Source organism: Drosophila ananassae, chromosome 3L (genome assembly GCF_017639315.1).
Source record: "Drosophila ananassae strain 14024-0371.13 chromosome 3L, ASM1763931v2, whole genome shotgun sequence".
NCBI classification, from domain to species: Eukaryota; Metazoa; Arthropoda; class Insecta; order Diptera; family Drosophilidae; genus Drosophila; species Drosophila ananassae.
Genome location: NC_057929.1, coordinates 288,715 through 314,719, shown reverse-complemented (window position 1 = coordinate 314,719; position 26,005 = coordinate 288,715). Strand labels below are relative to the sequence as shown.

The following is a 26,005-nucleotide window of genomic DNA, read 5'->3' as shown; positions in this document are numbered from 1 at the left end:
GTGGATCGCTTTACTCTTGGGTCGTGGGTCCTTTGGGTCCTTTGGTCCTGCCGACCTGACAAACCAATTAGTAATCAATTTGTCTAAGTAAGCCGGCACAACCGACCAACTGGCGCCACTCATTATCAATGGATTGTCCTTAGTGCGCCGTCGTCCTAACCCTATCTGGCCGAAGAAAGTATCTATTTATCTAGCAGGTAAGAAGAAAATGAAAACGGCTCTTAGTTACTGGCACTCTGGCAGCTGGTTTGGGTCATTGGGCATTTCCTTTTTTAACAGACTTTTCTTTTCCTTTTTCCCATTTTTCTTTCCTTTTCTTTTTTTTCTGGTGCAGCTCAATTAACACTTGCCACGAGGGTGTGAGGGGCTTGAGGATGAGCTAATGGGGCGTAGATACTACATCTGTATCTCTCGGTTGTTGCGTTGTTTCGTAATTACGAGCACAATGCAAAATGCCAGACCAGACCATTCGCCAGTGTCTTGTTAATAAATCGGCTTGCACTCGACCTTTTGCGAACAGCAACAGATGAAATCGGATGCGTTGCCAGAGCCTTTCCGCTTTTCCAGCTCAATTTACACTTGTTTATGGCCAATCACAGTTTAGCCCAAAAAATACAACAAAAAAAAAGCATTATTTTCCGAATAGGAATGATTTTCTCACTCCTCGGGCCACATCGCTTCACTGGCGTTGCTTGACATTCAGCGGAAGCTGATTCTGCCCCCTTTGGTGGAAATGTGAAACCAAGCGTTGCCCCTCTCCGTCACCGAGTGCTTTCCAACAGCCAGCCAGCCAGCCATCCAGCCACAACAATAAAATCTATAGTAAACCGAAGGCAATTCTCCCCGTTTTTATTGTATTTTGGGTATTTCGGTAAAGTAAACTCGGTGTTTAGTTGGAATTTTTGGGGCTATTCATGATTACTTCATGCCAGTGCATTGTTTTTTTATTTGTTTTTATTTATTTTTGGCTGTTTTATATGTTATTTTATGGCCATTGAGAGTGGCTGCCATTGGAGTGGCGTAAGCCGCGTTTCAACTCATTCAATAAATTTTCAATGGGCTGTTATTTTTCGGTTTCTAATCCCATTTCACCTAATTAGGCTACGCTACCGTTATGTGATATATATTTCAATTACAAAAAACAATAAAATTTGTAATAAAACAAAAGACTTAGGCAAAAAACTTGAAATGTATAAATGGGGTTTCTGACTTAAAGGCCTTTATTTAAGAGAAAACTTTACTCGCCAAAGAATTTATAAGAGTAGTACTGCTTTTATTACATTATTAATATTAAAAAAAAACAATAAAAATTAAAATAATTTTATAATTTTGAAAATTAATTTTCAAAGAATTATTGCCATTAAAAAACACCTGTATTTAATGGTTTTTGGATTCCTAATATGGCCTTTAATGGCAGATTAGTGCCTCCTAAGACACATCCCCTCCCGCAGCGACACCCACAAATCCTCGAGAGCGTGGTGGCACAACAATGTTGCCAGCGACATTTTCACGCTGTTGTTTCCACTTCTGTCGCTGTTGGCAGTGCTAATCAACAATCGATTGGCTGCCATAAAGAGACTTCAGATCGGCCATAAAACAATTATCTGAAAATTTAAAAGTCTTGGCACACAATAAACCATTTAATCGGTACTTGGGCCAAAGTCTGATCCGTCTGCAATCTGGGTCAGACTAGTCCGGATTGAGGCTGCCACCTTGTCGATTGAGTCGACAATTCCGTCGATAATTGACGTCAACCATTATTGGGATTAACAACTAGCGCATCATCCATGTGAGTCAGAGGCTCTTGTCAGAGGCTAACTAAAATCCAGTAAACAACAATAGATGTTCAATTGTTTCAAGCCAGAGCCGCGGGCACCTGTGTGTATTGTTACCTGTCAGCGCTTTCCACACAAAACTGTTTAAATTAACTTAATTGCATTTAATAGGCTGCCATCGACTGTTACTACTCCAACTGCACTAAACACATCTTGTAGCCCGTTGCCAGATAGCGAATTCTTCTGGCCCGGTTAGTGGCATGGTTACCAGGCAGTAGGGTAAAGAGCTGGAGGCGGGTGCCTGTGCAGGAATTAGCATAAATGACATATCAATTAAGACGACACTCGTATCCGAGAAATGCATTAGATGCTGGCCCAAACTTGTACCCTGCCTCCCGGTCCACCCGGTTCCTCATTCCTTCTTCTTCTTCGAGGCATTTGGCTACCGTTTACCGGCAGTGGTTGGTGGTGGCATTGAGGAGGCTCTAGGCACTTGCCACTAGGCACTAGGCGCGTGGAAAATAAAAAATGAACAAATTTCCCAACTGGTCAAGAGGCGGACTGTAAATAACCGACAATAAATCACTTTGAGCAAATGTTCAAAAACAATTTGTAAAAGCGAAAACTGCAAACTGCAGCAATCGTAGTTGAAGTTGAAGTCAACACAACGAGTTATAAATTTGCGGAATAAACACCACAAACCAAAAACCACAACAACCGAAAACCCCAACCCCCACCGCAAACCAAAAAAAAATATAAATAACATTTGTAGCCACACTTTGATGAACATGATTTGTGTTTTGTTCGACACACTGACAAATCACCGAATGCAGCCATGAAGCTGAAAGATTTGATCAGTTTCATCCAAAGAGGAGACCGTTTAGGCCGCCCGTTTAAACCGTTTAAATCGTTTTGGCCGTTTAGCAGTACTTGAAACATTCTCAGCCACGGAAAACACGACTTTTACCCACATAATTGTTTTGATTGCCGATGAAAGTTTATGCTCCTTCCCCTTTGACAGAAACAAAATTGGAAAAGGAAGCTGGTTTTTTGGTCAGATTCGAGGCTAATATACCCTAGAAGATTCTTCAGAGATAAAGTTCGATATAAAATTGTAAATATCAAATATGTATAAGCGAGATATCAGTTATTTTATAGGATATTGTTCGAAAATCTTTGTAAAACTTAACAGATTTATTGAAATATATATTAATAAGGTAATAGGGTTTAGAATTTAAGACTCAAACTAACTCTAAAACAAGTATAAAGAAAACTGCGAGATTCTCACTCAAATTTATTGTAAATTCATTCAGAAAATGTTTAAAAATTATCCAAAGGCTTAAATTTTGAACCTCTTTTCCAAACAAAACCTTTTCGGCGCCCTTTTGACCAAGAACTTGGCCGAATTCGCCTCAAACACTAGCGATCGCAGTTCCAACTCCCGATCGAACATCGAACACTCTCTCGAGCACGTTGCAAGTTGCTCTCTTGTATCTCGGCGAACCGGGGAAAGTATCTACGAAACGGGAAAAACGGTAAAGGATATAAGATACAATTAATATAATCAATAAGATTGATGATCAATAAGATAGATCCTTAAGGATTAAAGATCCGAAAGCCTCAATGAAAATGAAAATCTGCGTATCTATCAGTGCGAGTATCTTGTATCTGAGAGAGGCTCTAACCAAGAGCTAAGCAGCTATATAAAAGCCGCCAATAACAACCCCGCAGCTAAAAAACAAAAAATTTCAAGCGAGTCGGACGTGCTGCGGATGAATTCGATTCAGAAAAAGGAGGCTTTTGAATCTTGGCGCGGGTTTCCGGCGAAAATATCGAAATACGAAATAAAAACGAAACGTGCGAAACGAAGTGCGAAACTAAAAAATATTAAGTAGTTTAAAATACTTATAGATAGTGCTATAATACAAGTGCAATAAACAAGGATAAAATCGAAGGATAAATAAAATAGAAAGATACTTCTCTATCTAAAGATACTTCTCTTCTCTATAACTAATAAAATATACATTTTATTAAAAATCACACCAAAAACGACAGTCGGGAAATACGAAATCCCATCTGGACACCCTCGTATCCATCCACCTCTCCAAGATCGATCGATCAGGCGATCTCACATCGATCTATAGGTGTTCCTGCACCGTTTGTCGGCTCGGACTTTTAATTGCGTCACTAATGAGCTGCATTTATGTTAATCTCCGCACTCGGGACGTCTAAGCGTTGCATGACACAAAGATCCAAAAGATTGAGAAGGATCCCGTCTTTCGGCGCTTCTTTTGGATTTTCGATTTTGGTTTTTTTTTTTTTGGTAGTTTTCACCTGCTGAGCCGTTTATGGTTATTGCCGCAATTCCGTTGTGACAGTCGGAGGCGCTTTATCATAAATTAAAAAGTCGTGTTGTCGGAAAGGGACAGACAGACAGTCAGAGAGAATCGGACAATCGGACCAGCGGACAAGCGGACACCTGGACGGACAGTCCCCGCCCCCGTTTGGCGGTCCAACTGATGGATGATGATGCCGCTGATGGCAGTTTCGGCTTTGAGTTATGGCCGGTTATGGCCAAGCCGGAGATTTGCATGAATGAAACGTAAACGCACGCGCTGATAAACGAGCTCCATCTCCATCTCCGCTTTTTGGTGATCCGATCTTGGTGCTCTCGCGATGACTTAATTGAAACGCCGCTGGCTGAAGCAGCAGAAGGTGTTAATTAGCATACGAACAAATCAACAACAACAAGAATGAATAAAACTTACCCCAGCCTCATCCATCCGTCGTGTATTTTATAGTTTGTATTTTGTGTCCAAGTATTTTTTTTCGTCGTTTTCGGATTGTATTTCGGTTCGATCTTCCTCGCCGTGGAAGTATTAAGTGCTGCCGTCTGCTTTTTTCGGATCATTAATAACAAAACAGAGGCATTAGTTTACTTTTCAATAGAGTGACTCCTTGTGGACCCTCTCTCGATCTTGAGGGTTTCCTATGGCACTGTTTTAATGTGTAAAAATACAAAAAGCAGTGTGGTAACAACTGTGTTTGGAAATTGGACTCCCGGTAGCATATTTGTGCAAAGCTCAGCGAATAGAAATTAAGTCCCAAATGGGTATTCAGATTTTTAGTGCGAATAGAATATGATGATAGTGGCAGCTGTACTGTCTCGGCTCTCCGATTTGCATCGTCATGTGGAAAATACATAACAAGCTCTTAATCTACATACTCTGGATTATGGAAATAAGGTATAGTAGCCCCATAAATGGCCATGCCATTAAAGAGTTAATGGCCAAACAGTTATTTTTTCTTCTCTATTTTTCTTTTTTTTTTTTTTGAATATTTTGAGTCTTGAATGTGGAGCTAGGGAGCCCCCCAGCGGTTGGTCTTTTGTTGAAGTTTTTCTTCTACTTCTTTTCTTTCTCTAGTTTTCATTTTACAACTTTTCCCCAATGGTTTCCTTTCGGTTTTTCTCCTTTTATCTTGTGACAGATCTGCACGAGTTGACAACTCTTTCGTATCGCATCGCATCGCTGGACACGATCGCTAATTTTTATCTGCAAAGCCACGGCGCGATGTATGTAAATTGTAAATCCTTATCGAACGCCCAAACAGTAAACGCCTCCTGGCTTGGATCTCTCTCGCTCTATGATCGGTATTCTAGTAGTTGGCGATGTAGTTGCCACAGAAAGTTTGGTTCGGGGCTGGGGAGGGGATAGAGTTGGAAAAAATCTCATTAAAATTGGCAATTAAATGGCAGGCAGCAACTAAAACACAAAACTGACAGAAAGACAGCAGTCTCTCATCGGGGCTAGTGCCATTTGTATTGCAGCGAATCAAGCGAGGAGGGAGGCAGAGTGGCATGGGGCATGTGGCATGGCAGGGGAGGGACTTGCAACGACAACTGGAAATCAATTTTTGCCATAAACTCATCAACGTTGCATCAGCATCAGGCCAGGTCTGCGCTATCTAATTGCCTTGATGCAGTTGCAGTTGCAATAAGTTGAGTGTATCTTTAAGATACGCGACTTTAGTTGGCCGTTTTCTGCCTCTCGCTCCTCCTTCTGTTTCTTACCATCTCTTGCTGGCAGTGGGCCGGGCTTGTGGGCTGAACTGAAGCCGAAACTGAACCTGAACTTAACCAAAAAAAAATAAAACAAAAAAAATATATGAAGAAGGAAGCAAAAACAAAACATCAAAGGGTCTGGGTCTTAACCCAGAAATGCATAGCTCGTGTAATTGAGGTTACTGCAATTTTAAAGCGCATGCCTCGAACAGGAAACCAGCTGCATCTCCTTTTAGCCGCTCTTGCCCCTTCAGGTGGCATCATGGTACTCCTCGGTACACTCCGGCTCTTACATGGACAATTGGAACGCATGAACGTGCAGACAAACGCTCAAATTGCGATCAAGATCACTCTGCGCCAGTTGTTGTCCAAGTCTCAGCATTTACAAGCCCAAAATGGCATAAACTCTGTGCCTGTTGCCAGTTGCCTGTTTGCCTGTTGCAAGTTGCCTGTTTGCCTGTTGCAAGTTGCCTGTTGCCAGTTTCTCAGTTTCCCAGGCCAACCTGCAGCCAGTGCGGGAGCCGTCGGTGCGGTGGTCGAGGAATCTGTTTTGTGGCCTGGCTCTGCTGTTTGCTTCTCTTACCACTCTTTTTTTTTTTTTTGTTGGTTGAATGTGGCTATGGATGAGTGATCGACTGCAAACCTCAAAGCACAAACAAAACTATCTGGCGTTGATCTGTTTGCCAGGGCGTGATGGCAAGGGCGAGAGCCACAGATCCCAGCCGAGAGATCGAGAGCCAAAAAAACTGACTGGCCAACTGTCCAACTGGCTAACTGGCCAACTGGCTGACTGGCTGAGTGGCTATTCGACCACTTGGTCTCTGCCAATTGCCCATGACGAACGATCCGTTTTGGCTTTTACCTGTTACATGGACACAGTGCCCATACACTGAGAGAAGCTCATCCTAAAAGATGAACTAATAAGAGCTCTTATTTTAAACTTTTTCCTTTTAAAATACAAAATAGCAATACTTTTTCTTACTGTGCCTGTACATATGTCTTTCTCTGGTCAATTACGTCGTCGTTTTTGTGGCCAGGATGGCCAACAATTGTTGCTGGCCGTTTGTCTGAGCGTGGCAGCGACATTTTTCTTGGCCATGACCATGGTCGGCTCGCTCCACTGGCTTGCTCCTTCTCCATTACCTTCTAGTGCCACTTCTCCTCCTGCTTCTCGAGCTCGGAATATTTGTATTTTATTGATGGCATGTTGAACAGCCTTTATGGGCTTTCGGTTTGTCCTCTCCCCTTTGCCGCCACTGCCACTCCCTCTCGGCTCCGCCCACTTTACATGCTGCAGCTGTAGAGCAGAGCTCACAAGCACACACATACAACAATATACTTTCAAATGCCCCCAAAAACTAAGCGAACCCATGAACATTCCCCATGGACCGACGCATTGTTTTCGCTGGATTAAAGCGCCTTTGTTGCTTCCGCCTCCAATTGGCGCTTTGGCTCTGCGGATGGAGGACAGACCAGATAGAGAAAAAGGATAGGGACGAAAAAAAAAAAAGTAAAGTAAGGTCCGAGGTGGAGGAGAGTCATGAACATGTCAGCAAGGCATGTAATTACCAGACGGAGCGCCAGCCATATATATCTGCCTGGTATTGGAGGCGCTACTGGTCAGATACCAGAAACCAAAGAGCCGGGAAATAAAACCCAAAAAGAAAAACAACCGCCTTCGCAGCGGTGGGTCGAAACTATTCGGTCGACTAGATTCGCACAATTATGACAGTGTGCCCTAGGATCAAGAATCGAGATATATATATACATAGCTTAACTGGAGACAGCGTATGCGGCAGTCGCAGATTCCAGATCGCCAGTTGGGCCGCTGCCGCTGCAACTGCCACTGCCTCCTCCAATGGAGCTGCTACGCCTGCGCGTGAAAATATTAAAGTCATATTTTTATGAGGCTCCAAAGTGCGCATTAAGTTAGCATTGCTTGCTGCATTTTGTGGCATTTTGCTGCTTTTGCTTTTGGCCAGCTTGTGTTATTGGGTTTGGGCATTTATGCTGCTGCTGCTGCTGGTGCTGCTGTTGGCAACTCTTGCTGGCCAACTCATAACATAAGTGCCTGTGGCCCGGCTGCCGTTGAATTATGCGACTGGCTTAATCCATTTTTAATGAGTCCGCGTTGTCGTGGCCAATATTTTTGTGCAAATTAGTGCCTTGAGGAATCACCAATTTGTCGGACAGCAGAAGCCATAAGACTGTCAATGGAACTAGTTTCCCATTAAAAAAACAAAACCAACAACCATGCCAACTCTATTTCGGTTCGGGATGAAAGGATTGAATGAAACGAGAGCGGTAGCTGTGGCGGAGGCGGAAATGGTATCAAGTTCATGACAGGTCCTTGCTCTCACGCAGAATAAAGGGTCATGCCGAAGGGCCCAGGGACGCAGACCCAACCCCGATATAGAAGCACAGATAAACTCAACGCGAGAAGTATAAAGTGAGGCAGTCTAAGGACCAAAACCCAGGGGGAACTCAAAACAATGCAAAAATCAAGCACACGTGACTCGGAGTGTTCAAGAGGCTCGAGATCATGACAAGGATTGGAATGAGAGCACTGAAAGAAATAAGGCAAATTTTTGGGAAGGTAATATACTATTTTAGGTAAACCAGACTATCTAGACCTATTTAAGCTCCCCAATTTTTTCCTGTATTCAGGTTTAGTACTTAAATCAGTTCTGATAATAGCGATGATGACGATGTTGATGATGAAATTGTCGTTGCTGACATGCAACAGGCAGACTGCCAGGAGGGCAGAGAGTCGGGGCAAGCGACAAATTAAATAAAGCAGCTAAAAAACAAAAGGGTTGCGAGGAGATGGAGAGATGACTGCCTTGATTGCCGGTTGGGTTATTGGAGTAGCCGGCGGGTTAAGCGATGGCCGGGAGGGGCAGATACAACGGTCACGCTGGGCGAACGCACGTAAAAGCTATTGACTGAATAACTGAATGACTGACTGACTGACTGAGTGACTGACTGACTGTCTGGTGGAGCGGATGCGCTGACAGATCGATCGATCGCGTATTTTGGGCCAACTCCAGAGTTGAAGGTTTACCGCGATTGCGACCGCATCCGTCCCAACCCATCCCATCCCATCCCATCCCTTCAGTTCGGGGCCTGTTAAACGAGCCTAATTATTAGTTTTACCACCAATTTCGCCGTCGATCGTCGGCCGTTCGAGCCATGTTAACAGCGTGTTCAACAAACCAGCAACATCGACAGCGATCCCATATCAGCAATCGAAAATCAACGTTCAAAGGAGGGTTCACTATAAAGCTCATGTCTTCGTGCACCTCCTCTGCGGTTGGTAAAATGTGTAATTTCTGTAAATTGATTTAATTGCTGCATTTAAGAGTGGCTCACAAACTGGAGTTTAGAGTTGGGGACATGGAGTTGGAGTTGGAGTTGGAGCTGGAGCTGGAGACACTTGAAAGCAGTTTACATCTGTTTAGGCACAGAGAGAAATATTATTTTATAGATAGTCTTGGCTTAGTATTATTTAGTTTTAAAGTCTTGGCTTTAAGCTTTCAAGGCTCAGTGTAGCCCAGTGGCTTGCTTTTAAACTCTACATGGCATTTGGAGTTTACGTTGGAGTTGCCCACCCGTGCGTCGTCAGTTGTTTGGCCCCAGGGATCTGTTTTCTTTCCTTTGAAAATGAAATAAAAAAATCAAATTTTTTCTTAGTCTCCGGACAAAAGGCGAGCAGGCGATCGATCGAATGATTATTGCCGGTGCAGCTGTTTTGATGCTGATTGGTTTGGCAACTGAAATCGACAGGTTAGACAACCGACACGTCTCGGGAGTGGGTGGGTGGGACGGCCAGTGGGTGGCACTTGAACAGAAAAAAGCTAGAGAGTTAGAGAGCGGTTTCCGAAAATTGGCAATTTGCAACTCATTGTCAAAACTCATTAATCCCATTTGGCATTTTTGACTGTTAGCATTAATTTCGCCATTTAACTCGACAACTCAACTGAAGCGAGTGAGCTAAGCGCTAAGCCAGACTTGATTAGACACTCCAGCGAGTCACGACGGATGGCCGAGCTGCTCCATCTGCATCTCCGTGTAATTATGGCTAATAATACAGCTGGGGGCTGGGACTTTGACTAAAACTGACAGTATAACGCCCAAGCCCACAGCCACCTGCCATTGATGCACAGAGAGAAACATTTCAAACTAAACTATTGAAAATATATTGTAATGTCTAAGTTTAAATATTAAGAGGCATAGTTATAGTTAGTAGTAGAAGCTTAGAGATAAATTCTTAAATAGAAACCCTAATTTTTATTTGTGCATCAAACAACTGCATCGCATTAATCTTGGCTAGACTTTTGTCTTCGATTGGCTCAGATCTGGAGCCGTGGAACTCAAATCTTTCAGCTCGAAGCTGAAGCCACAGCCTCCAAAGTTGAAAAACGAAATGGAAATGCATTCGAGCAGCCGGCTAAAAAAAAGAGCCGGCGGCATTTGCTGTGCACGACTTTTCAGCCATTGCCAATCGAGCCATTGCGATCGATCCGAGTCTGGATCAATCGATCGATCGATCGCCGCCTGTTTGTTTTGTCATTTATTCATTTATTTATTTATTGTCGCTCCATTGCTCTACACAGGCTTTTATTTATGGTTCTGTTTGTATTTGCCTTCTTGTCAGATTAGTGTCCAGCTTTACATCCGCCATGCTCTGCGCCCGGATACCGGGCCTCACGCCGGCCCAGCGTCATATGTGCGGCGAGATGCCCGACGCTCTGATCGCCCTGGGCGAGGGCCACCAGCTGGGCGCCCAGGAGTGCCAGCACCAGTTCCGGGGCCACCGCTGGAACTGTTCGGAGGTGTGGCAGCGTAATGTCTTTGCCCATGTTATACCCACAGGTGAGTGAATTCGAGATCATCGTCTCCTAAAATTTATCTTTATTTTTTAAGTCATAAAATCAACAACTTACAAATTACAAAAGTTAGTGCTAATTACTTTAAAAAGCATGAATAATTTTAAATTTATTTTTAAGTTATTTTTTGAAAAGTTATTTGCATTAAAATTTAAATTCCCTTACAGCTTCACGTGAGGCGGCCTACACCTATGCGATAGCCAGTGCCGGAGCGGCATATGCGGTGACTGCCGCCTGTGCCCGTGGCAACATCTCCACCTGCGGCTGCGATGTGCGGCACAAGACCGCACCCGTAGCTGAAGGAGCACCGGAAGAGCCCTGGAAGTGGGGCGGTTGTTCGGCAGATGTGGATTTCGGAATGCGGTATGCGAGAAGATTCATGGATGCCCGGGAACTAGAGCGCGATTCAAGAACGCTAATGAATCTACACAACAATCGAGCAGGGAGAACGGTGCGTATGAGTTATATTCTCCTCTTTGCACGTAAAATAATCAGGTTTTATATTTTAGTTGGTGAAGAAAATGCTTCGCACAGACTGCAAGTGCCATGGCGTAAGTGGATCCTGTGTGATGAAGACCTGCTGGAAGAGCCTGCCGCCTTTCCGGCTGATCGGCGACAAGCTGATGCAAAAATATCAAAAAGCCAAAACTGTTCAAGCCGTCAAAGGCAAACGTGGACTGAGATTAGTAATAAGCAGGTAAGGAAATCATAAAAACCTTAACTTAACAAGTTCTTTAATCAAAACATATTATCATTTTTCAGAAAGAAGCACACTGGAGTAGCTCGTGCCCCGAAACCGGTGCTCCATTGGCCAAAGCGGATGGAACTGATCTATCTGGAGGCGTCACCCAATTACTGTGAGCGTAGCCTGCAGGCGGGCAGCCAGGGCACCGCCGGAAGGATCTGCCAGCACGGTGGCCACGGCCCGCAGAGTTGCGACCTCCTATGCTGTGGGCGTGGCCACAACACGCAGCACATCCGGGTGACGAAGCAGTGCCGCTGCCAGTTCCGATGGTGCTGCGAGGTGAAGTGCGATGAATGCGACGAGAGCTACGAGGAGTTCACCTGTAAATAGAGCCAAGAAGGAGTAGCCACGCCCAGCCGGAACCCTGAGCTAGTATTAGAGCTATGTCATAGGAAATGCGTTTATTAAGTATTATGAGAAATGTATTACACTCACAACAGACACACCACAAGCTACAATGCAGACACATTCCACACTTGGAGTAACCAGTTAACCATGTACACTATTTTCGAAATAAAACACAACTATCTTAAAAACTATTAAATAAATTCAAAAATAAAATGAACAAGAAATAAACGCTGGTTTTTGGGATAAGTTGTATAGGAAAAGATGGCAATTCCAGATGACGGACTTCCATTACTAAAAATATCAAATGAAAAACCCCCTAAATAGAAAACCAAAAATAAATCCATTTATTGGACATAATGCTATGGTGCAATGACCATAACTTGCCCAATACTTATCGGATCGGCGAATGGTATACCTTCCCGATCTTAGAACTTCGAGTAGTACCTTTTTCTATCAAAATATGGCAACAAAAATTTTGACCCATTTTTCTAAATTTTTTAAAGGGGTACATCATGATTTTGGCCAAAAATGGGTTCAAATTTTTGTTGCCTGAATTTCTTCAACTTTTGATGCGGATCGAAGGGGATTAGAACCCTGATTCATAAATGGTATTCAGTTTTTGCATCGGTAGTCAAAATATTTAACAAAAAAGTGTACCAAAAACTTAGGTTTTGTGCCAAAGAAAGAAAACAAAAATTGTACATCCATATTTCACTTTTCTCAATAAAAAAATGTTCATAGCTTGGCTAATACTGGCCTGATCCATAAACGAAATACCCTCCCGATCTTAGAATTTTGAGTAGAATCACTTTCAATCAAAACCTGGGAGCAAACATTTTGACCCATTTTTCGCAATTTTTCTAAGGGGTAACATCATGATTTTAGCTAAAAATTGGTCAAACATTTTATTGCTTGATATTTTCGAACTATTGATGCAGACCGAAGGGGATTAGAATACTGATTCATAAATAGTATTCCGTTTTTGAATCGGTTTGGAAATAGTTAAAATAATCACTAAGACTGTGGCAAGAACTTAGGTTTCGCCCAATTAAAAGTTCTACATCCATTTTTTACTTTTCGTAAGAGTAAAATTTTCATAACTTGGCCAATAATTGCCCGATCGATAAATGTTATACCTTCCCGATCTTAAATCTTCGAGTAGAATCAGTTTCTATCAAAATATGGCAACACAAATTTTGACCAATTTTTCGAAATTTTTCAAAGGGGTAACATCATGATTTTGGCCAAAAAAGCATCAAAAATTTTGTTGCTTGATATTTTCGAAGTTTTAATGCAGATCGACGGGGACTATAACTATGATTCATAAATGGTATTCCGTTCTTGAATCGGTTCCGAACTGTCCGAGATGTGGGCTAAAAAGTGATTGAAAAGTTAACATTTTTTGCCATTCCCTTATCCTGATTATCAAATGCCATCCTTTGAACGGAGATGGCGGGACAAAAGAACCAAATGTAAATAAAACAAGTTTTTTTTAAAAACATAGCATACCTTTGCGGGCATTTCAAACAATTCGCGCGCAGCGTTGCCAGCATAGAATATCCGGCGGAAGACGTAAAGGCCTTTTCGGCAGGCGTAACGCAATGTGCTGGCTCCATATTTTGGTATTGGAATTCCGGAATCCATTAGGCTTGCCGTTCGCACCGAAAATGCCAGCACTCGGTGAACTGCGCGAGCGCCAAAAAGGAAAATTCATTGATTGCAATCGCCCACTCACTCACTCTCTCTCGCGCAAGGAATAGAGCTGAGACGGTGGGGGGGGTTAGCGGTTGGGGGCATGTGGAGAGTGGAAACTCACCACTGGCAGTGCCACTATAACAGCGACTGGCACGGACGAGCGGTGCTCAGTTCTTTGAGGGTAGTTAGTTGGACAACGGCGTTGCCGAAAACGGGCCACCTCAGCTGCCGCACAATACATTTTTGGGTTAGGAACATACATACCATTACATTCCCTCACACTCACACACACACACTCACGCACGCGGTATATGTATCTGGCCGAGAAATGTATAAGGCCAAGAAAAAATTCAACTTAATTGCATTCGAAGCGGAGAAAAAATGTGAAATACAGCGCGTAGAACTGACAGTGCCAACTATTAAATAGACAATTTCCCGTTATAATGGCTCTGTCCATGTGTGTGTGTGTATCGATATGCGAGCTAGTATGTGAGAGTGTGAGTGTGTGCGTGTATAGAAGCAATAGCGCCAGAGGCTGCTCCCTGGATACAGAAAAGTGATTTCCTGCAAATTGTGCAAAAAAAAAAGAAATTCGTTTCGTATCGTTTCGTGCGAGAAAGAAATGCCGCAAAAATACTGAATTGCAAGTGATGGATTCGAGGAACAGCCTAAAAGGGATTTCTATATCCATATATATATGTATATGTGTGTGTATTGGGCTTACAAATACTCTCATAGCGGAAGGAGTAATCCGTATCTGGCCCACTAAACGCTGCATATCGATTGTGGGTTGTAAAGGGAGAGACGAAAAAAAAAAGGAAAAATTATTATAAATTGCTTCAACCTACATATAAGCCATACGAGATATACACCCACTCCCACTCACACACACACACATAGATACTCCCCCGCACACACACACACAGACACGCATTCGCCTACAGAGAGACATTAAGTTTGAAAAGCTATAAGCTGTATAACAGAGCCTAGGGCCGAGCGAATGAAGTGGCAGAGTGGTGGTGCCAGCATAATGTTGTACAAAACCACCCAAACACCACCCAACCACCCAGCAACCCATCAACCTCCCCCTCTGCTTCGTTACGTCGAACATTACGTTCCTCGTGAGCGTAACTCGTGCGTAGCCAGCTCTCCACTCCAATCTGCGGAGCACTCTTAAACTCCCTATCTACTCTCTGCATCTGTATGTGAGTGTGTCTGTGTGTGTGTGACTGTGGGTGAGAGCTTCGTGCGTCGAATGTGTGTCAGTGGTTTTTTTTTTTTGCTCCCCACTGCTCCCTCTCCGGAGCAAACTCCTAAAAAATTCTCGTTGGGCACGAAGCCACCAAAAGCACTTAAAATCTGAAAACCTGAATGAATACTTTAATTAGTTAAAGGAGTTTTTCCACTCATGCGGTTTCATTATCCTTTCCACACAGCCATGTACATACAAACAAAACCCGTTTAAACAACAAGAAACAGAAGCAAACACTTGCAAAATGCAATTAGCCAGCGACAGCCCACGAAAGTCAACAAACTAACTAAGCCAGTGTCATCAAACTAAACTAAATTAGTGCAAGCAGCTAAGCGAAGCAGCCAAGCGAAGGAATAGCCGCCACCTTCCGGAACCGGAAATGCCCATTGAGCCGACAACGCCGCCACCGTCGCTGCCTGACAACACCGAAAGCAAAAACAAAACTAAAACCAAAATACAACACTAACAAACACGATATATAATATTAAAAGCCATAAAAGCCGAAAGCAACAAATCGCCCCATTTCCCCACTCACATTAAAACACACATGTAGTTGCAGCGTGATCCTGTGTCCGTGTGTGAGTGCGTGTGTGTCAGTGAGCCGAGCAAATTGTTGCGGCTCTGAAAACCGGAAACGGAAGTCAAGAATAGGAGGAGACGAGGTGCCAGAACCGGTGGAAAAGCCGGAGCCGGTGCAGGATCCGGAGGAGAAGAAGGAGAAGGCGAGGAAGGAAGGAGGAGGCGGAGATAGGAGGATAGATTAGAAAATTTCATTTTCCCGCAGTTCGTAAACGAAAATCATTCAAAATTCATCGTCTAAGCAAAGCGGGTGAGCTACTTAACCACATCAACTTTTACACACACACACATACGTATACGTAATATCCACACTAATACACACACAACAATACACTCACACCAATATATATATATAAATGAACACCCACACGATATGAAAACCCAACTTCAATTTGTGATGTGAACCGTAAGCGATATTGATTTCTGATTTGTGCGTATGTGCCTTGTGTAACAGGACCTCCCATAATTTACCCGAAATCAGTTATGAGTAATCTGATTCCTGTTGTTCCTATATTATTTTCTGTCTACTTGTGCCTGTCGTATGCATTAACTTGTTTGGCTTTGTTCTCTCCTAAACGTAGCCGTAATCATATCCGTAAACCCGTATCTGTTGTATCTTTTCGTCGGCAGCCAAGCCATAGATTATTGTCATTATCCTTGCGAAGCTCCCCCCGATTATAATTACCATTAGTTCGAGTCCTATATACTGGTAGACTAAAAAGTAGCTTAGAATATTTATGCATTACCCATACGCCCCGATACGCTTCAGTCAGTCAGCGAGTCAGTCAATCAATCATTCCGATTGGCAAGCAATTTGAAAACTTATAATTAGATATGTGGATGGGTAAATTGCCGGATTTCCAAAACGCACTGAGGAAACTGGCTTTGACTTCGATTTGCTCGCATGATTTGTCAGTTTTTATAGACTTTTTTTTATTATTATTGGTATTGGGTGGCCGAACCGCCCACTTTTAGGGCCACCACCCCCTTGCGTGTCATTGCTGCGGTGTTTGCCTTTATTATTTATTTCATTCGGTTGTTATTTGAGTTGCCTGCTCTAATTTTAGATCAGTCGAATAACTTTTATTGATTTCAAATTTTAACCTTATTTTACATGTGGCCCAGAGTATGGCTGTGTGTGTGTGTGTGTAAGTGTGAGTGAGTGACTCTTGGAAGAAAAGAAAACGCCGCCAATCCATACATCGTGCCAATGGTAACAACAAAATACGGCAAAATATTTTACGATGACGCTATTGTTGTGAGCACAACGGAAGGCGGAAAGGGAACTTTGGAGCGGTGACAACGCATTTGCGCACAGGCCCCTCTATGGTGAGTTCTCTCTCCGGCTTTCCTCTCACGAGGCTCACTTTTCTCCACACGGCGGAGACACGGCGACACATTCTCTAGAATTTCTAGTTTTTTTTTTCTCGTCTTCGGTGGCTATTCAACATGTTTGTTTTGGGGTGTGGAGGCCCCCGAAGGCGGTGTGCGATAAGACCCGGACAACAATCGTACACGGTCCCGTTTATCCAGCTCCTGGTCCCTTAAGTATGCAGGCTCAGAGTGCAATCTATCCGGGTTTCCTCGTCCTTGCCGCGTCCGAACCACCCACCACCCCCATCCCTTTCTGTTTGCTTAGCAAAGTGCACTGCTTGGGGCTCCTTTAATGGCATGGCGATGTAATCGAATCTCGGCCAGATATTTTATGGCCCGTCTACCATATCCTGACCTCATCTGCTAGCGTTTCCTTTATACTTTTTTCGTTTTCCTACTACTATTTTTTTCTCCTCTTTTTTTTTTTGTTTGTCGCAGGCTCCACGGGAGACATCCTTCTTGTGGTTGTGAATAGGCTTCCGGCTTGCTGATTCGTTTAGCTTTCATTTGAGCCGCTGCAGTGGCAGTTGCAGTGTCAGTGGCAGTGGCATGTGCAGTTCCAGTTTCAGTTCCCGTTGCAGTTGCAGCCACAGCTGCTGTTGATATCCGCACTCTTGGCCCATTCACACGAACATCAACACTGCGCTTGTCATCGTTCCCTTTTTCCGGCTTATTGTTTATGCGGCAGGACTAATGCCAATTTGCAATTCATGACATTCATAGAGATGTTGCAAAGTCTTCCATAAGGTCTTAAAAGCTGATGAAATATTTAAGGAAAGTAAGGAAATTTTTTACACATTTTAAATTATTATAGAAGTAGAAATATTATATCTCATTGCTGGCATAGCTTCTCTCTTTTTGGCAGCTGTCTCTTGCCCTTTACTTTATTATTCAGTTACCAAAATTTTGCCAGCTCAAGTCCTAGCCCAAGATCTGTGAAAAATAAGCCGCATAAACTCCGACTGTCAGCCTCCGTGGGTGACTTTTCTTTTTAGAGACGTGAAGCAGCCGCTCAAGTGGCAATTTGCATGCGATTTGTTGCCCGTCTGCCGAGAATACCCGTCGAATTTGCATAGACCCGCCATAATGCAATGCTTTGAAAGATGTATTCCGCTTTCTCTGTTGCTGCTCCTCGTTCCCACCTCCCAAAGCCTCCCAACCGCACTTTGAGACTGTTTATGGTATTTGTTTATGCGCTTATGGCCCGGGTAGCTTCTGGCTGAGATTTAGGTAAAAAGGTTAAGGATATGCAAGAGCTAGAGCCAATTTAAATGCAAAAAAGGAAACCGTCGAATGGGATGCTAAAAAATTGTAGAAAAAAAAAGTAAAGTAAATCATGGCTTTCAGTGTACAGCGGGGCGTATGCGTAATGTAATATATTGTTTTTATGAAGAATCTGTATCACAATGTGATGTGTACTATTGTGTGTATGTTTTTTGTTCTCTTTTCACTTCTTCCACTTGCAGATGCCGCAAAAAAGATAGAGAGCAAAGAAAGAGTTTCAGTCGTTAATAGATCAATCAATCAATCTATCAATCAATCAATCAAAAACCGTGTGCATATCAACCGAAGAAGCCAACACTGAGAACCAAGAATCAAAGTTGAAAGTTGCATTTAAGCGAACACACCGGAGACGACACATTTCGTCACTAAAAAAAAAAATTATCTCTCAAACTCAGACTCGGGGACTCTTTTTATTGGCTGGTGATTGCATGCCGCGGATGAGCCGCGGATTATGTCACGTGACGAATATAATCCAGTAACTAGCTCTGGTGTGCGCAGTCCGGGTCGCGTGCGGCGGCTCCAGGAATTGCCGACGGTCGATCGATCCCCATCCCGGGACTACGGCGCACGCGGAAGTCCTTTAGGTGAATGACTCCTCCACCACAAAATCCTATCAAAATCATATATATCTTTAAAAAAAATATATATATATATCCGGACCTTAGTCCAAGCAATCCAAGCACAAACGTAGTCCAAAAGCACTCCATACTGAAATACTGAAAACAGAAAACCGAATCGAGATATCACAGTTTGCACTGACGTTTGTGCGAGAGCTTGGCGAACCAAGATTTCAAGAAATCGAAAACATCATTATTTCAAATTTCATTGGACAATTGGCAATGCTTTAATCCTGATTTCGTAATCCTTAATTCTGAATACGAACTACTAACCCCGCTGTGTTGCATGCTGCGATGGCATTGCAACATGGTTTCGTGCTAAATTCATTATTCCAAAAATTTCATATTCGTTTTTTGTGTTTTTTATGAGAGATTTTTGTACAATATATCGCTCGCTAGCTCTCTATGATTATATTCGCTAACCATAACTAACCATTTTCATTTTGTACTATTTGTAGTCGACTCAAACTAATGCAATTTCTAACTAAACTCTATTATTTCTGTCTAACATCACACGCATGCGCATGGTACATAAATTTGATTTCATTTCATTTCACTTCGATTCGATTCGATTCGATTTTCATTTATTTTATCGTATAATACGTTTTCGCTTCACTCATCTTGCGTACCGATATATCTACCGATTTTCATTTCAATTAACCCACCACACCACCAACTAAAAAACACTCCAAAACCACTCTCAAATACATGCAAATTGAATTCTCTCTTGGGGGAAAATGGGAATTGAATTGAATTGGCATTTTCCATCCGCACACACACAAACACCTACACAAACAGCCCACGCAACAGTTGCTGGAAAATTGCATTAGTAGCGAGGCATCCAGGACCTGCCTGCATCAGGACAACCAACCAACTGTGCTGACTGTGCTGACTGACAGGAAAATGGCCAACAGCTATCGCTAAAAGGAGATCCTAGAAAGAAATATAATTCAACAAATCAGTCAACACTTTGCCGGGCGCCGCATAGCTTGATATCAAAGCCTCAAACTGGATTACAATTATGGTTAGCTAAACTGTTTTGCACTTCAACGGGGTCAACACTTAATTACCAACTCTTGAAGCCAGAAGCTTCAGCTCGCGGCTAATTAGCATTTGGCCGCCATTCATGGGGCAAATATAAACCATTTATGAGCCGCTGACGAACGAACAAGGACGAACCGCAAATTCAGTTTCGTGCACTCGACGTGCAAAATGATTTCGTGCTGGCAGAAACTTAGTTTATGGCCCTCAAAGGTGGTAGTTGCAGAAAGGACATGGGCGGCTGGCGGATAGCGGCTGGCGGTGTGGGCGAACCACAGCAAACAGTCTGAACAGGCTCTGAAATATGAGAGCGCCACGCCGGGCGTCAGGACACACACAGCACAGGGCTAGAGCCTTTCCGCACAATGTAGCTACTTTATGAGGCACTCTTTGTGTTTTGTCAAGAAGGGTGGGGAGGGGGGATCTGTTGGTTCTAGAGGGGGGGACTAAGGAGGGGGATAAAACACCAAACCAAAGCCTGAACACGACAAACATTTTCCGTGCCTTCGTTTGTTGACTTTTTCCCATTTTTCTTTTCATTTTTTTTCTGTTGAAACTTACCTGCGTTCCTTGCCACTAGCCAAGCCCGCAAAAAAAACTCTCAAAAAATAAGATAATGAAACTGAATAATTTAAGAAAATAAGGCAGACTCTCCACTGCACTAGTTGCCACCATAGATACACTTTAATTTCTTACTCTTCCGTTTGGCGTTTTCTGTTTCTATTTTTTGGTTTCGTTATTTTCTGTTCTGGTGGTGCCGTCGGAAGAGGTGCCCCGAAACGAAAACACGAAACAACCACCTGAACCACCTCACCAGAGAAAAAAAAAGAAAACCACCGAAACCACCATCCACCAACCACCTACCACCCACCCGTCCGTCATCCACTCATTTGGTCATCCTCATGAATTCTGTGTGTGTGTGAATTTCAGCAATGGGCAGTCCATACTACCGCGACATGGATGAGCCAACAAGTCCTGCCGGAGCGGGTCACCATCGCAGTCGGAGTGCCAGCAGACCACCGATGGCCCATGCCATGGACTATCCAAGTAATGACCGCAACTAAAAATATAAATTTGAACTTCAGGCACAGAACTCTCAATTAACAACCTTTCCAATATCCATAGGAACCCGCTACCAATCGCTGGATCGCGGAGGACTCGTCGATCCCCATGATCGCGAGTTCATACCCATCCGGGAACCTCGCGATCGCTCCCGGGACAGATCCCTCGAACGAGGCCTGTACCTAGAGGACGAGCTATATGGAAGATCAGCACGCCAGAGTCCCAGCGCCATGGGTGGCTATAATACGGGCATGGGTCCCACCTCGGATCGAGCCTACCTGGGCGATCTGCAGCACCAGAACACCGATCTGCAGCGGGAGCTGGGCAACCTCAAGCGGGAACTGGAGCTGACCAACCAGAAGCTGGGCAGCTCGATGCACAGCATCAAGACCTTCTGGTCGCCGGAGCTGAAGAAGGAGCGGGCTCTCCGCAAGGAGGAGAGCGCCAAGTACAGTCTGATCAACGATCAGTTGAAGTTGCTCAGCACGGAGAACCAGGTGAGACTTATCAGGAGAGATTTAAAGTTATTCAAACTAAATCCTCTGTAATCCTTTCTAGAAACAAGCCATGTTGGTGCGTCAGTTGGAGGAGGAGCTGCGCCTGCGAATGCGGCAACCCAACCTGGAGATGCAGCAACAAATGGAGGCCATCTATGCGGAGAACGACCACCTGCAGCGGGAGATCAGTATCCTGCGGGAGACGATCAAGGATCTGGAGTGCCGGGTGGAGACCCAAAAGCAGACGCTAATCGCCCGCGATGAGAGCATTAAGAAGCTACTGGAAATGTTGCAAGCCAAGGGCATGGGTAAGGTATTCTCATTATCCTTTATGGATACTCTTAATAACATTGATATTCTTTTTAAGGTAAAGAGGAGGAGCGCCAGATGTTCCAACAAATGCAAGCAATGGCCCAGAAACAGGTAAGACTTTGCTTTTGATCCTTTGCCCCCAAATTTTGACCGAAGGATAACCGGAAAAAAAAGGGACGAGGTCGACCCCCTGACTCGCTCTCCTTCCCCTTGACTCTGTACCATTCTCTCTCTCTCTGTCTCTGTACTTCTCAAAACTATCTCTAATTTTCTTTCGTTCGGCAAACAATGCTCTAGAGAATGATTTCGTACACGGGCAGGCGGGGCAACAGAGAATTGGAGAAGGAACTCCGCTCCAGGCTCTCTGTCGCTCCGGCCTGTCCTTTTTCTCGCTGAACACACTAAAAAAAAAACAACACGAGAAACACACAATTTTTTCTGCATCTTGAGTTCGAAACATTTGATGCAGCATCAGAACTGTAACAACTTTTCTTTTTTTTCTACCCCATACTTGTACACATAAGCCTCTATATACTCCGCCTATAAAAAAACACACACACAAATACACATTAAAGATACACAGAAAAAAACTTATATATACATACCGCTATATCTGTTACAATCTAGTCAAAAAAAAAGAAAACTAGTAGAGCCTAGAATATGTTCGCTTTTATATGCCAACTAAAGCTTGAGTTTGTTCCGTAGTGTTTTCACACTCACTGTTGATTTTTCATTTCCCCACACAGACATCCACGGCTCACATCCTTTTTGACACGTTTCATTCAGTTTGTTACATGTTTTGCATATATGTTTTGTGTTATATCCTTTTTTTTTTGTTGTTGTTGCTGTTTTGTTCCTGTTGCCGTTGTCGCTTAATTAATTTGCAACTTTGTGCCGTCGAGAATGAGGACAGTGTGGAGGAGCAGTCGACATCAATGAACGTCGTTCAAATTAACATTAAGTGCAGTGCACTACAGCATATAAAACACACCCATCCATCCACACATACTTGTACTCAGGCACACGCACACTCTCACACACACACACACACTCAGATAGCAGCTTAGTCATTTCATTGTTCGGCCCCCCAATATGGGCCAAGCAATAAAATCTCGATTTTGTTGCACAGTTTTCGGCGACATAATGGATATGCATCTTCGTTGCCCCATTTGAGCAGCCGTAATGCATTGCACACAAAAAAATATATATAGTATCTGCTTGGAACTCTATTTGGGCTACTCAAATATTCCCATTAAATATTCATAGTTCTGAAAAATGATCCAGAAATAGTATCCTCTTCAAGAAAAGAAAAAGAAATGAGTCCTTTTTGGGAGGACAATTTCTTTCTGTGTGTGCAGTGCATTTTCCTGCTCATTGTTGCATTTCATTATTTATCGCCTTCTCTCCGGGAAGGCAGCGGGGTGAAGATATAAAGTGCCGCCACTAGGGAAATCAATCTGAAATGGCCTGCCACATTATGTGTCGGAGTCTAAAGTTAGCTGCTGCTGCAACTGCAACTTAACTTTCTACTAACCGACCTCCCCAAGGACGAAACAAACCGACCAACTGCTTATTACCGATCCAAACTCTATCCTCTCAGTTCTCTCCTCTGGCCCTCACTCTTTAATTACATGTTTGCCTTAAGCTATACTCCCACACAGACCCACACGGCGTATGCGTAATATTAAGCACTAACAGAAACAAAAGCCAGCCAAGCCAAGCCAAGCAAACAGCAAAATAGAAAATACAAAATGGGTAAAGAGCAGAAAACAAAAAAAAGCATTTCCAGAGCATGGTCAGACAGATGGGAATATTCCCAGTGGGCAGCATAAATAACCTTGATACAGAAAAACGAATTCTATTTAAGGACAACACAGTCTCTGGCCAGAGAGAAAAGGCCAACAGCGATTGGAGACTCAATGCCGGACCATTGGGAATTACCCCGGGGTAGTCAAGAAAATATGATTATTATCTGGCTCTTCTGGGTCTTAGCATTCAAGAAGTACTTTAAAGAAAACTTGGCGTTCAACTGAATTATGATTTAAACCAATCACTGGCTCAGCCGTTAGCTGAGAATTTAGAATTCATTTTCCATGTGCCATGCATACATTTATCAATGAATGGCCATAAAAAATGTCAACTAAAGTGCCAGATATTAGTCATGGAAGGCACTGTCTCTATCCTTGACTGAATTTAAAACTTCATATTTTATCTCAACTGCACAGAGAGACCCCGGAGCGTTAAAACCATTTGCATAAGCTCAGCATCCTTTATTCGGTCACCGATTCTTTCCCAAATGGTCGAGTACAATAAGCATTCAAATACTATATTTTTTTTTTTGGCTCTACGCCCACTGGATTTCCTTTTTTTCTTTTGTTTGGGGGAAAGGACTCCCATTTTATTTTTAGGTTAAGCTTTGTACAATTTTCCAGCCAGCGGGTGGGTGGTGGATGAAAGTCTTTATTATATTTCGCCAATTGAACTGACTCGAACGGCGATTGGCGTGGCTCGAAATTAATTTGTCGCTGATATAAAAACAAACAAATGGTCGGCGGAGGAAACGTGGTTCAGAGCTACACGGCCGGCAACATCAGTAATTAAAAATCAGCCAAACAAAACCAGAAAACACAACAAAAAAATCAAGCCTATAAAAAGAATACCACCCACAAACTGAAAGAGCATGAATTTCGACTGGTTTTCCAATTTTTTTTTTATTTTTCCCAAGCCCTGTTTCGTGCCCGGCAAGCAATTAAAAGTTGTTGCGTATACGCCGCGTTGGCTGGGCCGGAAAAGAGAGCAATCGGCTGCGGCAGTCCTTTCGAGGTCAGTGCGTTTTACATATCCTGCGAGTATTTTCGCTGCAGTTTCTATTTATTGCTGGAAAAGCTGGAAAAGCCTACCCACTTTTGCACTCTGTGCCTCTGTGTTCTAGTTGGGCGGAAAAAAAGCAGGAAGGAAGGAGGAAAACTTTCAATAATTCATCTTGTTTAGTAGTTGGCCCGAATCGGGTTCGAATCAAAGTTCTCCCTCTGACTTTTGGCACTCTTACATAAGCCGAAGGCTCGGCACGCATCTCTGTGTATCTCCATGTATCCTGGGCATGTATTTTCGGAGCTGAAATGTACACTTTTTACGAGAAGATATTCCTCGTTTTATTGTCTACTTCTTATGGCCATTTAACCGACGCCACTTTGTCTGCTTGATGCTCCAAACTTTTGGCTTACATGTGGCCCCCATACCTCGCTACTGACACACCACACACACAGACACACACACTTTTAGGCTCATGTATAATATATATGTATATAGAAAATCTAAGAAACTTATGCGAAACTCAACCTTCTCACTTCTGGTGAACCCAACAACAAAATGGAAACAACAACCATACAGCTTGATTTGGAGCGCGAAATCAAGAAATACGCTCAGGAGGAGCAGGGGGTAAGGGTGAGTGTGTGAGCCATAGCTTCTCTGTTTGCTTCTGAGCCAGCAAAAAAAACGAAAAAAAAAAATATATATATATAGAAACAAAAACCTTAGAGCTAAAGACCTTCTTAGGGCCAATCTACCCGACGCCTTTAACCCCTCCGGATGACCGAAGCTTAGCATGGCTGCTCAGTATGCCAGACCACACAAATCCATATTCAAATATTCATGTTGTTTGGCTCGCCCTCTTCGCTAGGTCCTCCAAGCCCCCTAAGCCCCCTAGACCCACTAGACCCTGCCCCTCCTCTCTGGGGGGGAAATTAGAAACTATGCAAAACGATGCCAATGGCTGAATTTTAATTAGCAGCCTAAGCCGATGGCTAGGGAGGGGCTTTTGGGGAGAGATCTAGATGTATTACGGGGATTGACACATGCCGGCCCGGGCAGGAGCGGGTTTAAGTGCGTTTCTTGGGGCGCAACTAAAGGTTTTTGCTTAAATATTTCAGGAATTTGTAAATGGAATGGTATTTAAGTAGTTATCCCAACTAAAGCTTAATTAAATTTCATATTTTTCTAGTTATTTTGTTGGCTTTTAATCATATTAAAAAAATAATCAAACTAAATGAGCTTTAGACCACTTAGTCTGTGGAATTAAAAGATAATAAGCTGCTAGTTTCTATAAATAAAACAAAATACATAATAAGGATATAAATTATGTGTACAATATTCCACTTTAAGAAAATTTAAAACCGTAGAAACCCTTATTCACGAGCAAAGTGGCATAAAATACTGCCCGACTCTATATTAAATTCCCCATTTACTGGCAACCGATTGTGGCAGCCGTTTCACTCGCAGGTCACTAAATAAAGCTCACACGACAGCCCCTCATAAAATAGCCGGCCAAAGAGCCAGTCACCCACCAAGCCACCCACCCACCCAGTCAGCCCTGAGTCCTATGCATACGCATAAATAATAATGGGCATGGAGCACGGAAAGAGGGAGTACTTGGAGGAAGGAGTCCGTCCACAACCCAGAGCTCGAACCTGGAA

General features: G+C 43.3%; 2 protein-coding genes across 7 annotated transcripts in view; both read left to right on the top strand.

Moving 5' to 3' along the window:
- The first annotated feature begins 3,491 nt into the window (after window positions 1-3,491).
- Window positions 3,492-12,044, top strand: LOC6495319 (protein Wnt-2). Of its 2 annotated transcripts, none has more exons than XM_014907763.3 (5): window positions 3,492-5,020; window positions 10,501-10,713; window positions 10,895-11,178; window positions 11,237-11,424; window positions 11,490-12,044. In XM_014907763.3, the coding sequence occupies exons 2-5, from the start codon at window positions 10,521-10,523 to the stop codon at window positions 11,800-11,802; spliced, it is 978 nt and encodes a 325-aa protein (XP_014763249.1). In that variant the 5' UTR covers window positions 3,492-5,020; window positions 10,501-10,520; the 3' UTR covers window positions 11,803-12,044. The 2 variants fall into 2 exon arrangements, with proteins under 2 accessions (XP_014763249.1, XP_001958637.1); XM_001958601.4 differs by having other exon boundaries at window positions 10,496-10,713.
- Window positions 12,045-13,583: 1,539 nt separating this feature from the next.
- The window catches only part of LOC6495320 (plectin), a 37,101-nt gene continuing 24,679 nt past the window's right edge, over window positions 13,584-26,005 (top strand). For 2 of the 5 annotated variants that reach the window (XM_044715807.1, XM_032451309.2), the window contains exons 1-7: window positions 13,655-13,762; window positions 15,321-15,596; window positions 18,187-18,588; window positions 20,593-20,709; window positions 20,788-21,221; window positions 21,283-21,529; window positions 21,589-21,644. In XM_044715807.1, the coding sequence (XP_044571742.1) occupies window positions 18,456-18,588; window positions 20,593-20,709; window positions 20,788-21,221; window positions 21,283-21,529; window positions 21,589-21,644 (987 nt within the window). In that variant the 5' untranslated portion in view covers window positions 13,655-13,762; window positions 15,321-15,596; window positions 18,187-18,455. Of the gene's footprint in view, window positions 13,763-14,951; window positions 15,260-15,320; window positions 15,597-18,186; window positions 18,589-20,592; window positions 20,710-20,787; window positions 21,222-21,282; window positions 21,530-21,588; window positions 21,645-26,005 lie in introns of those variants that run through there. The other 3 variants (XM_032451308.2, XM_044715806.1, XR_004310009.2) reach the window with 3 other exon arrangements.